Genomic DNA, 16,415 nt, shown 5'->3' on the forward strand with positions numbered 1-16,415 from the left:
CACAGCACAGGCGGGACCTCCATTCTCAGAACCCACATGAAATGCTTCCACGTGCACATGCACACACACATACACACACACACACACACACACACACACGCAGAGGGACACACACACACAAACAAAGGATTTGATCAGTCATTTCCTCCTGAAGAAAAAAGGCAGGAACTAGGTGGTAGAAGCCCAAGCCTTTATTATTCCCAGTGCTCAGAAGGCAGATGCAGTTGGAGCTCTGTGAGCTTGAGGTGAGCCTGGTCTAGAGAGTGAGTTCCATGACAGCCAAAGCTATGTAAAAGACCCTGGAAGATTGCTCAATATCATGAGGTACTCATAAAGGCACAGAGCCACACTACACCACTCAGGGTGGAGTCAGAGACAGAGAGGAGCAGGTGTGGTGAGCACACAGCTACACTAGAAGGCTGTATAAGACATGCAAGACACTGCCTGGGAAGCAGTTTGAGAAGCACAAAGAGTACGCCCAGCCAGTTCACTCCTAAACTCAGTCCTTTGTACCATAGGTTAGCCCTCATTCTGTATCATAGGCTAGTCCTCATTTTGTAAAATAGCCTAGTCCATAGACTAATCTGCAATTCACTATAATCAAGGTTGGCCTCGCACTCACAACAATCTTTTCTGCCTTCCAAACACTAGGATTACAGGTGTGCACCACCACATCAGGCAAACAAAACCAAACCCTTGTTCCAATAAGAAGCAAAACTACCTTTTGTGACTGGCGGTGAACGAGCGCGCAGTGCCATGAAGGCCTTGAGCACGCTTCGGGAGTACAAGGTGGTGGGGCGCTGCTTGCCAACCCCAAAATGCCACACACCACCTCTGTACCAAATGTGAATCTTTGCACCCAACCATGTAGTGGCCAAGTCCCACTTCTGGTACTTTGTGTCGCAACTGAAGAAGATGAAGAAGATGAAGAAGTCATCTGGGGAGATTGTGTACTGCGGGCAGGTGTTTGAGAAGTTACCCCTGCTCATGAAGAACTTTGGCATCTAGCTGTGCTAGATGCGTACACAAACTGTACCGAGAGTACCGGGACCTGACCACTGCTAGTGCAGTCACACAGTGCTACTGAGACATGGGTGCCCGACACTGTGCCTGTGCCCACTCCATCCAGATCATGAAGGCGGCAAGTGCCGCCGCAGTTCCACGGCTCCAAAATCAAATTCCCACCGCCCCACCGTGTGTTGCGGCGCCATCACAAACCATGCTTCACCACTAAGAGACCCAACACCTTCTAGACACAGAGACCCACTGAATAAAAACTTGAGACTGTCAAAAAGGAAGAAAGAAAGAAAGAAAGAAAGAAAGAAAGAAAGAAAGAAAGAAAGAAGGAAGGAAGGAAGAAAGAAAGAAAAAGAAAGGAAGGAAGGAAGAAAGAAAGAAAGAAAGAAAGAAAGAAAGAAAGAAAGAAAGAAAGAAAGAAAGAAAGAGAAAAAAAGATAAAGAAAAAGAAAAAAGAAGCAAAACTAGGCCAAGTGGTCATAGCCCAAGCCTTTAATCCCAGCACTTAGGAGGCAGAGGCAGGTAGAGCTCTGTGAATCTGAGACCAGCCTGGTCTACAGAGCGAGTTCCAGAACAGCCAGGGCTACACAGAGAAACCCTGTCTGGAAAGAGCCTAAAAGAAAAAAGAAGAAGAAGAAAGAAAAGAAAGGGGGCTGGTGAGATGGCTCAGTGGGTAAGAGCACCCGACTGCTCTTCCGAAGGTCCAGAGTTCAAATCCCAGCAACCACATGGTGGCTCACAACCATCCGCAACGAGATCTGGCACCCTCTTCTGGAATGTCTGAAGACAGCTACAGTTTACTTACATATAATAAATAAATAAATCTTTAAAAAAAAAAAAAAAAAAAAAAAAAAAAAAAAAAAAAGAAAGAAAAGAAAGGCTGTTAACACTGCATGGTGATGATGCTCACACACGAAGTCAGGACAGACAGCAGAATGGCACCAGGGGTCTGGGAACCAGGATGGGAGTGATGTCAGCAGAGTCTGAGGAGGATTCTAGAACTGGTGGTAGAGATGACTTCATAACCTTGATTGAGGGAAAAGCACAGAACTCTGCAGAAGAGTCTATGGACGAGGCTATTTTACAGAATGAGGACTAGCCTATGATATAAGGGTTGTATCTGATTTTTTTTTTAACTGTAGCAAGTGGTCCAGGCACCTCTTGAGATACTTAGTGTCACTCAAGAGCTGAGCTTGGCCCTCAGCGGGCATTTGGTAAACATGTCCCTTGCAGTTCCTGGGGTAGACAAAGGCACACACTGGTTTATGTCACTGAGTGGCTTTGGGGCAGTTGGGAAAGGCAGGGTTACGTAAGCCCCAGTGAGCAAGGACATGCCGGGTCAGAGAGGTCGTGGGGCCCAAGAGATCCCGTATTGTCTAGTTGCCATAGGGTCTTCCTGGGACCTGGCCTGCCAAGGGGTATGCTCTGTGTTGAGTAACTGACCCTGCCAGGGGTCTGAAGCCTGACTCAGAGGAGAGGGAAGAAAGATGACTGGAGAGTTGTCTCAGATCTGTGACTCTCTCTGACCCAACCACCCAGACTGGTGAGCCACCCGCCCCAGAGCCTGTGACTAGACCTGCCTCAGGGAAACCCAGATAGAGGGAAGCCCCGGGGACAGTGACAACAGGCAGATGGACAAGCTAGCAACAGAGCAGAGGTGGTTCAGCAGTGTCCAGGCTGCTTGCTCCCAGTGACCCCCAACACCCATGATGAGCCCAGCTTGTGCTTGTGAGGTGAGAGGCAGAGCCCCACCCCCAGAGCTGTGTCACTTCAAGGGAAACACCTTGTCTCACAGTAACACAATAGGAGTTTAGCTGTGTCCCCATTTTTCTTGTAATGACAACATAGAAATACCCTGCCCGTTTTTTTTTTTTTTTTTGGTTTTTTGAGACAGGGTTTCTCTGTGTAGTCGTGGCTGTCCTGGAACTCACTCTGTAGCCCAGGCTGGCCTCGAACTCAGAAATCCGCCTGCCTCTGCCTCCCGAGTGCTGGGATTAAAGGCGTGCGCCACCACGCCCGGCTCTCCTGCCCGTTTTTTTGAGACAGTGTCTCATGTATCCCAAGCTGGCCTTGAGCTTCTATGACGCTGACACTGAAATTCTCATCTCCCTGCCTCCACTACTTCATGGAAAGGCCTAGAAGGTGTGGGGATTGACTCCAGACCTTCTTGCACGCTTGGTAAACACTATACCCATCCATCTACCTGACCAGCCCTTAGAACCCCTATTTTGAAATATCAGATTCTTTCTTAAAATGTTTGGGTTCCCCGGCCCCAATAAACTGGGTAGGCTTAGGTTTCTAGATGTTTCATGTGCCAGGCTTCGAATTACATGTTCACAAACAGCACATCACTGGATCCTCACAGATACTTAAGGAGTCAGTTCTATTTTGCAGATGGAGAAAGTGAGGCATAAATGGCCTCAGTTCTGCGGGCTGGGCAGAAGGGGAGAAGATGCAGGCTGGAATCCAGATAGCCTTCCTAAGCTAAGAGACCCACCAACACGTTCAATGGGTTGTCCAGAACTGATGCTGCCCAGTGGCTCAGGGAAGGCAAAGTGACAGTCTCTCCCCAGGAGGAGGGATAGGTATCATGCTGAGTGGGGCTAAATGGCACCAGGTGGGTCCTGAGTGTCAGACTGGGATGGGGAGAGAACAGGGAGGGAAAGTGTGTCCAGTGCTCACATTGCAGACAGGGTGGGGGAGGAGGAGGTAATGGCAGGTGCTGGAGAAGCACTAGGGATCATCTGCACGGCCATGCAGTTGCGACCATCTGTAGAAGCTGCAGCACAGGGACTCGTGGCTCCCAGCCTGCAGAACCCTGGCACTCACTGCTGGCACGTGTGCATCAAGTCTGTGGCCAGGCTTCCAGAAGGACGGCACCCAGGGTTGCTGGTCAGAGCAGCTGATCTCAGGCAGTCCAGCTGGCTCGTGGGCCCCTTTCCCAAGGAATCGAGTTTCTGTCACCCTTGTCACTGAAGTGCATGATCTGGCTTCGGGCAGCTTTGAAAACATGCTGACTTTTTCCTTGACTTTTCTTTTCTTTTTCTTTTTTTTAACTCTTTTTTTATAGCATGTTCAAAAATTTGCTTTTTTGACTATTCTAGATTGCAACACTTTCCAGGAAAAGTAACTGAAAGGAAAAAAAAAAAAAAAACTTGCCTCATGTCTCCTCCCTTGTAAAGTTTACTTGGGCATGGGTTCCACAAAGGCAGCACCTGCTTGCCTCACAAAAGGAGCTGCCAACGGAGGGCTGACTCCTACCTTGTGTGTGTGTGTGTATGTCTGTTTGTATGTGTGTGCATGTGTGTGTGTGTCTGTGTGTGTCTGTGTGTGTGTGTTGTGCAGGTATGTGTACATGCATGTGGAGGCTAGAAGTCCATGTCCAGTGTCTTCTTCAGTCACTCTCCATACATACACTCAGTATGTATGTATGTATGTATGTATGTATGTATGTATGTATGTATGATGTATGTATGCATTTATTGGCACAGTCTCTCACTGAACTTGGGTTACCAGTTTAACTGGACTGATTATTCAGCAGGCTCTAGGGATCTGCCTGTCTCTGCCTTCAATACTAGGCTACAGACCTGCCCCACAGCCCCCAACTTTTGCCTGGATATTGGGCATCTGAACTCAGATCCTCTGAATGCAAACCAGGCACATCACTGCCTCTTTACACTTAGGAGCTGAGCCCCAGAGACAGACAAACAGGAAAGAGAAGTCATGGCTGGGCGTGGTGGCGCAGGCCTTTATTCTCAGCACTCAGGAGGCAGAAGCAGGTGGAGCTCTGAATTTAAGGCTCTACAGAGTGAGTTCCAGGCCAGCCCCAGCCAGGGACATACAGAGAAACCCTGTCTCGAAAAACCAAAAAAAAAAAAAAAAAAAAGGCCAGCCTGGTCTACAGAGTTCCAGGATAGGCAAGGTTGCACAAAGAAACTCTGTCTTACACAGACACAGACACAGACACAGACACACACACACACACACACACACACACACACACACACACACACACAAGATGTGGGAGAGTATCCCAGGCCAATCAGCAAGTCCACTGAGAAAATGACTTGGGAGAGGGCTGTGAAAAGACCCCAAAGAAACTGCACATGATACAGAAAAGAAACCTACCCTGCGCTCCAAGGCCATCGAGGCACCCTGTTTCCACGCGGCTTCCTGCTGGCACCAGTCAATGAATGAATCGGAAGGTGTTAGGGGAGTTCCTGGTCACTCTGTTCTTGAATGAACTTAAAATCAAGATGGAAGAACCACACCGCCTTCCTCAGACTAGGCGTTTAAGAGCCCAAAGTGGACAACTCCCAACTTTCTTCAAAAGATAACAAACCAACAAAATGTAGCATGCTGTACAATGGAGATTAACACCCATGAGGAGGGCATGCCCCAAAGCAGAGGGCACTCAAGAACAGTGAGGTGGGGGCTGGAGAGATGGCTCAGTGGTTAAGAGCACTGACTGCTCTTCCAGAAGACCCAGGTTCAATTCCCAGCAACCACATGTCAGTTCACAGCTGTCTGTAGCTCCCAAACCTGATCCCTCACACAGACACACACGCTGGCAAAACACCAGTGCACACAAAACAGAGAACATTAAGCTAAGTTGAAGCAAGGACAGAAGTCTCACTTGGGTTGTATGGTTCCATCAATATAAACCACAGAGGGCAATGCAGAGAGAGACTATGGACTGGCTGTGGGCAGGGCAGGGAGGGATGGGAGTGGCCTGGCTGCCAATGTATTGCAGGGCCTCCTTTTGGAGTGGTGAAAGATTTTGGAGCAAATGTGCCAGATACCATTGAATCCCTCGTTTTTAAATAGCTGTCAACACACCCATTGTAATCCCAGCATTGGGGAGACTGAGGCAGAAGGATCATGAGTTCCAGAACAGCCTGGCCTCCAAACAAGACCCTGTCTCAAGAAAGACAAAAAAAAAAAAGTTAAATTATGCAAATGTTATCTCAATTTAAAAATTGGAGAAGAGACTGGAGAGAGAGGTGGCGCAGCAGTCAAGAGCACTTGCTACTCTTGCAGCGGACCCAAATTCAGTTCCCAGCACCCACACACAGACACCTCTAAAGCCAGTCCCTGGGGATCTGATGACCTCTTCTGACATCTGCAGGCACTACTCATAAGTAGTGCACATACATACATGCATGCATGCAGGCACACTCATAAAGATAGAATAGACCAGGTGTGGTGGCGCACGCCTTTAATCCCAGCACTCAGGAGGCAGAGGCAGGCAGATTTCTGCCAGCCTGGTCTACAAAGTGAGTTCCAGGACAGAGCCAGAGTTATACAGAGAAACCCTGTCTCGGAAGAAAAAAAAAAGATAGAATAGACAACTTTTTTTTTTTAAAGTTAGGGAACCAAGGAGACAGCCGTGGTGGTAAAGTGTATGCTGTACCAGCATGATGTCCTAAGGTCAGATCCCCTGCATCATTGAAAGCTGGGCATGCTGGAGGCCATCTTAAGCCCTAGGACTGGGGGTCAAAGACAGGCATGTCCCATGGGCTCACTGGTCAGCCAGGCCAGCAAGAACATGCTCTAGATTCAGTGAAAGACCCTACCTCAAAAATGAGGTGGCAAGCCATAAAGGAAGCCACCTGACTTTGACCTCTGTCCTTCACAGAGATGTGCATCCCTGCACCCACATACTCCCATGTTCATGCAAGCACACCACACACACATACTCCCATGTTCATGCAAGCACACACACATACTCCCATGTTCATGCAAGCACACACACATACTCCCATGTTCATGCAAGCACACTACACATACTCCCATGTTCATGCAAGCACACCCACATACTCACATGTTCATGCAAGCACACTACACATACTCCCATGTTCATGCAGGCACACCCACATACTCCCATGTTCATGCAAGCACACTACACATACTCCCATGTTCATGCAAGCACACCCACATACTCCCATGTTCATGCAAGCACACTACACATACTCACATGTTCATGCAAGCACACCCACATACTCACATGTTCATGCAAGCACACTACACATACTCCCATGTTCATGCAAGCACACTACACATACTCCCATGTTCATGCAAGCACACACACATACTCCCATGTTCATGCAAGCACACCACACACACATACTCCCATGTTCATGCAACCACACTACACATACTCCCATGTTCATGCAAGCACACACACATACTCCCATGTTCATGCAAGCACACCACACACACATACTCCCATGTTCATGCAAGCACACACACATACTCCCATGTTCATGCAAGCACACACACATACTCCCATGTTCATGCAAGCACACACACACACCAAGAAGGAAACTAAGGAAGAGCTTCAGATCACAGCAAGGTTGGGGGAGCTCAGCAAGGGAGAGGCCCTGGGAAGAGAGGAAGGGTGGAAGGAGAAGGAAAGATGCAGGAGGGAGGGAGGGACTGAGGGAGGGAGGGAGACACTCAGCCACCTCAGGAAAGTCAAGAGGTTCTCCAAAGTTGCATGCATAAGTGGGAGCCCCCACCCCACCCTGTCTTCCTAAGGAGAAGGAATTCAGCTGTGGGGCTGTGCTCCACAGGGGACATGTGGGGGACAACTCACAGGTACAGTGATAGGACAGGGAAACTGAGGCACTGGTCCCAGGAGACCAGGAAGAAGAACACCCAGAAAGTGCTGTAAGGCAATGGGGGAGGGAGGGACTGGAGAGTGGGTGGCATTTTGGGGTCTAGGTAGGAAGCTATACCCGCTTGCTTTGGGGCAGCAGGAAAGGAGACAGTGGGGGAGATGGTGGCAACAAGGAGAGCTGGAGCAGCAGGAGAGCCACAGGCCAGTACTTCCGTGGGATACAGGGTTCTGGAGAAAAGCAATAGGGGCAGAGGGCACGTTATCATGTAAGCACCAAAGAGATCCCCAGTACACACACACACACACACGCACACACACACACACACACACTCACACACACACACACACTCACACACATAGACTTACACACTCACATATACACACACTCACACACATACACTTACACACATATACACACACTCACACACACTCTCTCACACACACACACACACACACTCACACATACATACACACACATACATACACTCATACTCATGCACTCACATACACACACTCACACAAGTGCCCACACAAACACACACACACACATACTCACACACTTGCATATACATACACAAATACACACACTCACACAGCACCCACATCCACATGATGCCACAACTAACCCCCTAAAAAGAAGTTCTGGACACCCCTAGAACTGGCACTCATGGCTCAGAAACCCAACACCATAATCCTCTTGAGAAAGTGACACAGACAGGGGTCATTGCTCAATATCTTCACTCTATCCAGCCCAGGGTCAGGGAGGAGACAGGGCCAGACCTCGCGTGCCTGCCCACACAATTACGGTCACCAGCAGCAGACACCCGGCCACTAATGCAGACAGCTGGGATTACAAAGGGTCTTGCAAAATCTTACCCATCCTACAGGGCTCAGCCTAAAGTCAGTCTCTCTCTCTCTCTCTCTCTCTCTCTCTCTCTCTCTCTCTCCTGCCCCCCCCCCTTGGCCCAGACCCTTCTAGAATTCTATTTTGTTTTCTACTTTGTTATCCCTGTGTGGTGACCTTAAACAAGTCACTCTCTAGACTTCATTTCCCCCTATGCAAAATGAGGACAAGACTATCATGTGTGAATCAACAGCTCATCATTTTAACAGCCCTTCTTCCCCCAGAGGCCTGCACGGAGCTCAGTGAGAGAAGCAGCTTTCTGTGTGCTATGCAGCAGCACTAGCAACAGACAAATCCACCTCCTGCTCCTGCCTCCTGCTGAGCAGCCCTGGGTGTCCTGGCCCACCCCCAAGCCTGAGCTTGCACTATTTCCCTATTACAGGAGACATGACTTCTCCATCCCACTCCCAACCACAGACAACCTCCAAAGAAATGCTCCCTCCCAGGGTCCCGGAAGGAATTGATTCCTGCACATGGGGAAACTGAGGCCTCTCACCACGCACTCACCATGCCGGGCTGTGCTCTAGGCTCATCTGATCTGCAACCTGAGGCTCTAGCCTTGGGGGGATGTCCTTTGAGCCAGGTGGGCATACTGCCAGAAGACTGCCTGTGTGGTTGCTTTTCTAGGGACTCACTATGACCTGGGTACACAGAAGCCACACCCTCCTTCCCCTCCTGAACATGGGCGGGTCTGACCTGAAGGTACCTGATAATCTCCCAGGGCATGTGTGGGGCCCTGGCCTCTGCAATGGAGTCCTGATCTTACTGAGTGGAGGCCCCATGACAGAAAAATCCAGGCCCAGATGTGCCCAGGTACATAGCAGTAGAGGATAAGGAGGACTCCATCTGGGTTCTAGGGTCCCGTCTCCCCGAATAGCCCTGCACCTCAGCAGCAAAAGGCCTGGCTGGCCACTATTCCAAGTGTCATAAACTGTGTGACTTCTCTGTAAGAGGGGCATAAGCATTCAGGCAAGGCCCGTGGGAATGCAGACAGTAGCCTTGGAGAAAGGTGCTTTGAGACCTCCTGGATAGGTTCTCCAGGATCCAGCCAGGGGACTCTTAGGTAAGAGGGACAGGGGAATTTCTCCCAGTGTCGGGAACTCTCTAGGTTGTTCTGTAAGTAACTACGAATTAAGAGACGCTCTACTTTAGAGATGAACCACATGACTTAGTCACAAATGTGCTGGAGGCTTCAGTTCCTCATTTGTCACATACATAAACTGCTTGAAAAGCCAAGGATAGGGGACAAGTCTGGGAGAGACTAAGACCTGATGCCAGCTGTCACTCAGAACCAGAGGGCACAGCTCCACAAGTCTTTTATTTATATAAACAGTCATGAAAATAAAAGTGAGATTTAATTCTTCCTTCGGAGCCCCACGAAAGGAGCGCACTGCTGAACTCATCTGGCTAGGAAGGCAGGGCAGGCTGGAGGTCAGAGCCCGGCCCGAGAATGTGAGTCTTAGCCAGGGGAGAGGCAGCTCCAGCTGCAGGCAAGCAGGCACTGTGCATTGCTGAGGTCACATAGAAAATGTTGGGTCGGGGATCTAAGCCCCAAGCACCAAGGTATCTTCTGTGGGCAGGCATGGCCACGAGTCCCAGCTCCATACAGCTGACAGACAGACAGCAGAACCAGGCATGGCCACAAGTCCCAGCTCCATACAGCTGACAGACAGACAGCAGAACCAGGATCCCTTGGCAGGACCAGGGACTTGTTCTGAAGCTCTGGAACCCGGGGGCTTTACGGGAATGCTGGGAGTCTAGTGTTTCCCTATGGATCCTAGGAAGCCTGGCCTTCCTGCCTTCGCTGGAGAATATCAATGACACAACCGATCTCATCTTCAGGAACCTGGAGGGAGTGCACAGCATGAAACGCCAGGCTAACTCTGGCCAGGGATGCCCAACCCCCTAAACTAGCTGTGATGCTGCCCTTCCCGCCTCCCCCCAGGGACCTCAGTATGCTTGCTGGAACCTCCGTCCCAGCCAGGTCCTCACCAGCGCATGGTCAAAGTTGAATGTGCTGATGTAGTAAGCAGAGATGTCAACAGCCGCCAGGGGACCCGCGATCTGGGCCACAATCCCACATTCATCTGAGGGTTGGAGACACAGGTGGCTTACCTTAGATGCTGTGAAGACCCACAGGCTTGCCCTCCCCCCCCACAGGGAGTGAGTGGTCCTCACCGAAGCCCAGGGGCTGTCCCCCGATGCGCACCATCCTCCACAGCTCCCCAGAAGAACTGGTCAGCAGGAGGTCACTGGGGAACCTGGGGAAGCAGTGGGTGATGGGAAAGGCACTTCACGCACCCCCATCTAGCCTGACCCATAGGGGCACGTCCTGCTAACCTCGGAACCCGGCACCCCTCCTCCACCTTCCCTGAGGTTGGCTGAGGGTCTGTGGTTTACGGAGAATTAAGGAAGGAGTTACATACTTTTTCTGGATCTCTGCATCCATGACAATGGAGATGTACCCCTCGATGAGGGAGAAAGCGAAGAACGGAATGGACGTTGATTCAGGACCGCCGGAGGCCGCCTCCTTGGGGACACTGAAGAGAGATGATGACAGGGCACATTACCTGCTGAGCAGACCACAGAGGAGGAGCCAGAACAGACAGCTCTGGGAAGGCCCTTGAATCTCTACTTCATTGTGAGAGACCCCTGATTTCCTGAGGGATAAGCCTCAACGGCCAGAGGCCTTGGGCAGAGGGAGAGCCGGATTGGGAGTATATGGCTGGGAAGTGGTTCTGCCGACACCCCTGGCTGAGGCCTAACAGGCTGTCAGGAACCCTAAGGCACTGAGTGTGACACAGAGTAACAGAAGGGATGAGACAAAGGGCAGAGAGCAGGAAACAGTAGTGGGAGGCAGAGATCACGGGCACGCATGACCCACCTGTGGGAGTAGAAGAGGACATCGATGAGGGTGGTGGCGACAGCCGGCAGTGTCTCAGGGTCCAGTGTGAGGACACAAAAGCGGTTCTGAGGGCTCTGAATGGGATGCACCGTGGGACTGGGCCCTGCTCAGGAGACAGGGGCCACAAGGTTATCTTGGACTGGGGCGACCCCTGGTGGCAGATCAGGGAAAGGCTACCCCATCTCATACATTGAGAGTGTTTTGCACCCTTTTAAAAGACAAGCCCTCCCGTGGGAAAAGGTCCCACTTGAATTTGGGTGTTGGTGGGCAGACCTCACCGTGCTGGATTTGGGGAAAGCCATTGCTGGAATCGTCTCCAGTAACAGGCACAGGCTCTCCGCCTACTTCACGGTAGATTTGGAACTCCTGGGCCAGTGTGTGGATCACCACAGACAGGTCCTGCTCCCGTACCTGGGTCAAGGCAAAGGACAAATATTATGCAACACCAGGTCCCTCTGCTTATGACCTGCATCAGCACCTGCCCAAAACCCACCAGGATGAAGTCTGTCTGGTATGTGGACAACATCAGAACAGACACATGGTGTTCAGCCAGCGGGGCAATGACAGACCGGGCAATCTTGGTTACTCCAGCAGCCTGCACCACGGAGCCACTGTGAGATACGTTCATCACCAGCCATGTGGCTTCAGCCACTTGCAGGAACTCGGATGGGGGTAGCTCTGTGGGCAGGAGGCACATGCCTGGTTAGTCAGCTCTCTCTGCCTCTCAGTTTCTGTGTTTAAACCTTGCCCATCAGATCTGTTTCCTGACAGACTCGGAGCTCAGGGCTGGTTTCTATCGTTTCTACCTCGGTGTGCATCATGCGGGCATTCTCAGTGAGCATTACTACTCCAAACTCACAACTAGATTCAAGGCCCAGATTTTCCTTTTTCTTTCTTTCTTTCTTTCTTTCTTTCTTTCTTTCTTTCTTTCTTTCTTTCTTTCTTTCTTTCTTTCTTTTTCTTTCTTTCTCTCTTTCTCTCTCTCTCTTTCTCTCTCTCTCTCTCTCTTTCTTTCTTTCTTTCTTTCTTTCTTTCTTTCTTTCTACACCATTTTGCTGTGTGAGACAAGTGTGTTTTGGGGCGTTTTAATTGTTTGCTTTGAGACAGCGCCTTTACAATGTAGATTAAGCTGAGATTTAACTTAAACTGATTTTATTGCCACAGCCTCCTATGTGCTGGGATTACAAACACTGTTTAGTCTGGACTTCATGGGCTCCAAAGCACCAGCAGAGGGCGCCAGTGACCAACTGATGGGAAAGCTCCCTTGCTGACAGATTTCCTACAGAACAGGGAATCTAAGTCCTTAGGGAGGGAGGCTCGGCCAAACTCTAGGTGGCTAAGCTTGAGACTTCAGGCCTTAGAGGATGGGGCAAGCAGGCAGACATGGGAGCCAGAAGTCATTTCCCGGTCCCAGGCCTGAACAGGGACAAGGGCCAGCGTAGCTGTTGTTCACTCAGACTCAGCCAGGAGGCCCTGGACCCTGCTCTGGGCTTGCTGCCTGCCCCTGCATTCCTTTCCTAACTCTCAGATGCCTAGGCTTCCCAAGCCAGTAAGGGAGGGGCTGCCTTTCACTGGAGAGACAAGTCCAAGAAGAAATAATGTTCAGGGTAAAACAGCTGCAGGAACCCCCTTATTCTCCCCTAAAACTGTGAGACACCACCGCCACCCGTGCTGGCCTGGGACTCATATTCAGCTCCGTGTGGGTTTTAAGTTTATAAAACTCTCACAAATGTTGTCAAACGGTCACGACTCCATCCCACACAGGAGTACTTCGGTGAGTGATTGAAGATTTGAACCCGGACCTATATTCCTTTGGGGTCTAAGCTCTCTGGGAAGCCGGATCCCTCAACTTAGTAAGAATACTGCTTAGAGGCAAACAAGGACCCGTGCCGACCTTTCAAGCCCTCCTCGTCCACCATGAGAGTGTAGTCTTCCGGAGTCTCGGTCAGGCTGAAGAACCTGCACCTAGGACGGAAGGGGTGGGAAGACTTCAGCCCAGAGTGAATGGAATGGAGACAGCAAGGGAACTCCATTGCAGCAGCACCAAAGGACCCCCCACCAGGAGCCTTCCGGACCGGCACTCAGGCCTCACTCTCTTCCTCGGATCAATGAGTCCAGAGCCCATATTTGGGATCTCCCCTCCATTCCACAGAAGTGGAAGGCTTTGGGTCCCCCTGGACAACTCTCAAAAGTTAACGTGAGGCGTCTAGGAAGGGGCTACAGCCTGCCAAGGAACACATGCCCCCACTACATTGCCTACTCCAGGCAGTTTGCACCTTGACAAGCCCTGGGAGGGGGGCCCTCCGGGCCGGATAGGCGGCGTCCCAGAAAGGGTAAGGCCCAGGCTGAATGATGGCCAGAGTGGCTAGCGTCCCCACCCGGTACCCGCTGCTTCGCGGCGACTCTAGTCCTCCGCCCCTGGCCCAGAGGGGCAGAGGAGCCTCCACCCGCCCGACCTGCGCTCGTGAACCCGGGTGCGCACCGACTGCGACAGGGCAGGAAGAGCAGCTTGATGAGCGGGTGCGTGTAGAGCCAGAGGCCCGGACGGGCAATGCTCAGTACTCGCACCCGGTGCTCTAGGATGTGAAGTTCCATCGCAGATACCGCAGCCCCGGCCTGGCCGCCAGCGAGACCTAGGCAGGAGGCGATGCGGTGGCGCCGGGCTTAAAGAAGCACCGCCCGCTACCGGTCCGCCCAGCCAGGGATCCACACTTCGGCGGCCACGCCCCACAGCCACGGTGAAGTGGCCACGCCTCCTCCTGAGCCCTGCCTACCGAGCGCTGCGAGCTGCCTTCAAACTCTGCCAAAGCCACTCTTCTAGCCCTCACCCATCTGAGGCCTCCAGGACACGCCCCAGACACGCCCTTTCCGCTGGACGCCCGCTGTGTTGGGTTTGGGAACGTGCTGGAAGCTCCTGGTCCCCTCCCTGTCTATCCTCCAGGCTCGCACGTGGACTTTATGGTTAAAGCCACTAAAACGCGGAGCCTGGCGGTGATAAGTGTGCATCTTTAATCCCAGCACTAGGGAGGCAGAGGCAGGCAGATCTCTGTGAGTTCGAGGCCAGACTAGTCTACAGAGTGACTTCCAGGACAGCTAGAACTACACAGAAAAACCCTGTCTGGACTGTAGGAAGACTGGAAGCCGGGTTGGAGCTCTATTCAGGCCAGAGCCGTCCATAAATCTCCGGAGTGGGGAGGTTAGGCTGGAGACCCGCGAACAGCTGAGTGGAGCCTTATTATCTTCCTTTTATTGCCGGGGGTAGGGGGCAGGGACTGCAGGCTGACAAGAACAGTAAGGACTAAAGATCCCTAAGAATGGGGTGCCCAAGGTTGGCTTGATAGTACCTTGTCGTTGTTTCGACCACCAAAACCTGGCCTGTGTGGCAGTTTTTAGTCAAACAACGTCTGAAGTGGAGCGCCCCCACTGAGGGGAGGAACGGAAAAAGGGTCCTCCTCTCCTGCCTGAGCAACATAGTATGGACTCTGAATCTTTTTTTGTTGTTGTTTGTTTTCGAGACAGGGTTTCTCTGTAATAGCCCTGGCTGTCCTGGAACTCACTTTGAAGACCTGGCTGGCCTTGAACTCAGAAATCCGCCTGCCTCTCCCTCCCGAGTGCTGGGATTAAAGGCGTGCACCACCACGCCCGGCCTTTTTTTTTTTTTTTTAAATATTTATTTATTTATTATATGTAAGTACACTGTAGCTGTCTTCAGACACTCCAGAAGAGGGCGTCAGATCTTGTTACAGATGGTTGTGAGCCACCATGTGGTTGCTGGTATTTGAACTCCGGACCTTCAAAAGAGCAGTTGGGTGCTCTTACCCACTGAGCCATCTCACCAGCCCCTGAATCTTTTTTTAAATTTTATTTATTATTGTATGTAAGTATACTGTGTCTTCAGACACACCAGAAGAGGGCTTCAGAACTCATTTCGGATGGTTGTGAGCCACCATGTGGTTGCTGGGATTTGAACTCTTAACTGCTGAGCGCTTACCCCTAGACTCTGAATCTTACTCCAGGGACAACCCAGAAGTACCTGAGGTGAAAATGCCCAGGGCTCAAACACTGAGGGGACAGGCCATAGTATTTGAGGTACCCTGGGTATTCAAACTAGAGACTTGAGCCCCGTTGAAGTTTTCTTAAAGCGTCTCATCATTAGCAGAACTCAACTGGCCTGAACACATCTAAATTAGCTACAGATCCAAGAAGGCCCCTAAGCACTGGCAGATACCCCAGTGATCAAGGTTTAAGAAAACCCCAAGGCTGAGCAGAAACGAGCAAGCACAGGTTGATTTCATGGCAGGATGGGGCATGCTCCAAAGGGCCCTTGTTTGGCCCAGACACTCGGCTTCAGGTTGGAAGCTTTGAACAAGGTAGTTTAAAGCAGGTCTTACTTAGGTGTGATCAAGACCCAGCAGGCCCACGCAGGACTTGATGCTCCAGACCCTGCATCACAGGCAGACGGAAGCTGGGCTCAGTCCTGTTCCTGGCTTTGCTAGCTCCAGATAATTCTCATGGAACAGTGTGCAGCCGTCACATCCTGGCCTGTCCCCTGGAGAACTAAGGGGGTTGGGGGGTGCTTTTCAAAGGCTGAGCCCATTTCACCACGGCAAGTGTGGACAGAGTAGGAAACCACAGGGGTGAGAGTGTGCAAGCTGCCCAGAGTCTCTGGTAACCGTTTGCCTTTCTAGCCTCAGTCTCCCCAGTTGTACCAGGACAACATGTGCTAGGCCCAGGCAATGCCTAAAAGCTCCCTGTGAGTCTGCCCCTCCCTCCCTGTCCCCTGCTATGGTCTGGCCCAGCTTGGTCTCAGGCCAGGAACAACCACTATTGTTTGACTAGAAAAGCTGCTTCCTCAGCAGAAGGGGGGCCTCTCCCAGGGACACCCTGTTCTCCTCACCGCCAGCTATCAAGTTGTAGTTGAGCACCTGCCAGACCCTCCACGGCCCTCTGCTCACTTGGGTGAGGGG

At 51.3% G+C, this 16,415-nt stretch overlaps 1 protein-coding gene and 1 pseudogene across 2 annotated transcripts; one reads left to right on the top strand and one right to left on the bottom strand.

Annotated features, from left to right (window-relative positions):
• The first annotated feature begins 756 nt into the window (after positions 1 to 756).
• On the top strand, positions 757 to 1,253 carry LOC110304209 (large ribosomal subunit protein eL20 pseudogene; annotated as a pseudogene).
• An 8,589-nt stretch (positions 1,254 to 9,842) lies between these two features.
• Castor1 (cytosolic arginine sensor for mTORC1 subunit 1) lies at positions 9,843 to 14,246 on the bottom strand. 2 transcript variants are annotated; one of them, XM_021176757.3, is made up of 9 exons: positions 13,931 to 14,246; positions 13,343 to 13,407; positions 11,942 to 12,126; positions 11,727 to 11,859; positions 11,428 to 11,551; positions 10,970 to 11,083; positions 10,722 to 10,804; positions 10,536 to 10,630; positions 9,843 to 10,389 (listed from the first exon to the last, which is right to left on the bottom strand). In XM_021176757.3, exons 1-9 carry the CDS (start codon positions 14,041 to 14,043, stop codon positions 10,321 to 10,323), a joined length of 981 nt encoding a protein of 326 aa, XP_021032416.1. In that variant the 5' UTR covers positions 14,044 to 14,246; the 3' UTR covers positions 9,843 to 10,320. The 2 variants fall into 2 exon arrangements, with proteins under 2 accessions (XP_021032416.1, XP_021032415.1); XM_021176756.3 differs by having other exon boundaries at positions 13,343 to 13,413; positions 13,931 to 14,243.
• Between the last annotated feature and the right edge of the window lie 2,169 nt (positions 14,247 to 16,415).

Source organism: Mus caroli, unplaced genomic scaffold, assembly GCF_978045245.1.
Source record: "Mus caroli unplaced genomic scaffold, Mus_caroli_1 scaffold_13, whole genome shotgun sequence".
Classification (NCBI taxonomy): domain Eukaryota; kingdom Metazoa; phylum Chordata; class Mammalia; order Rodentia; family Muridae; genus Mus; species Mus caroli.

Excerpts from the sequence above, each read along its gene's own strand:
- Castor1 (XM_021176756.3), bottom strand. The coding sequence starts at position 14,043 with ATGGAACTTCACATCCTAGAGCACCGGGTGCGAGTACTGAGCATTGCC. Across the intron at positions 12,127-13,342 it reads GGACGAGGAGGGCTTGAAAG|AGCTACCCCCATCCGAGTTC; the intron begins GTCGGCACGGGT and ends TCCTGCCCACAG. Across the intron at positions 11,084-11,427 it reads GTCCTCTTCTACTCCCACAG|TGTCCCCAAGGAGGCGGCCT; the intron begins GTGGGTCATGCG and ends ATCTCTCTTCAG.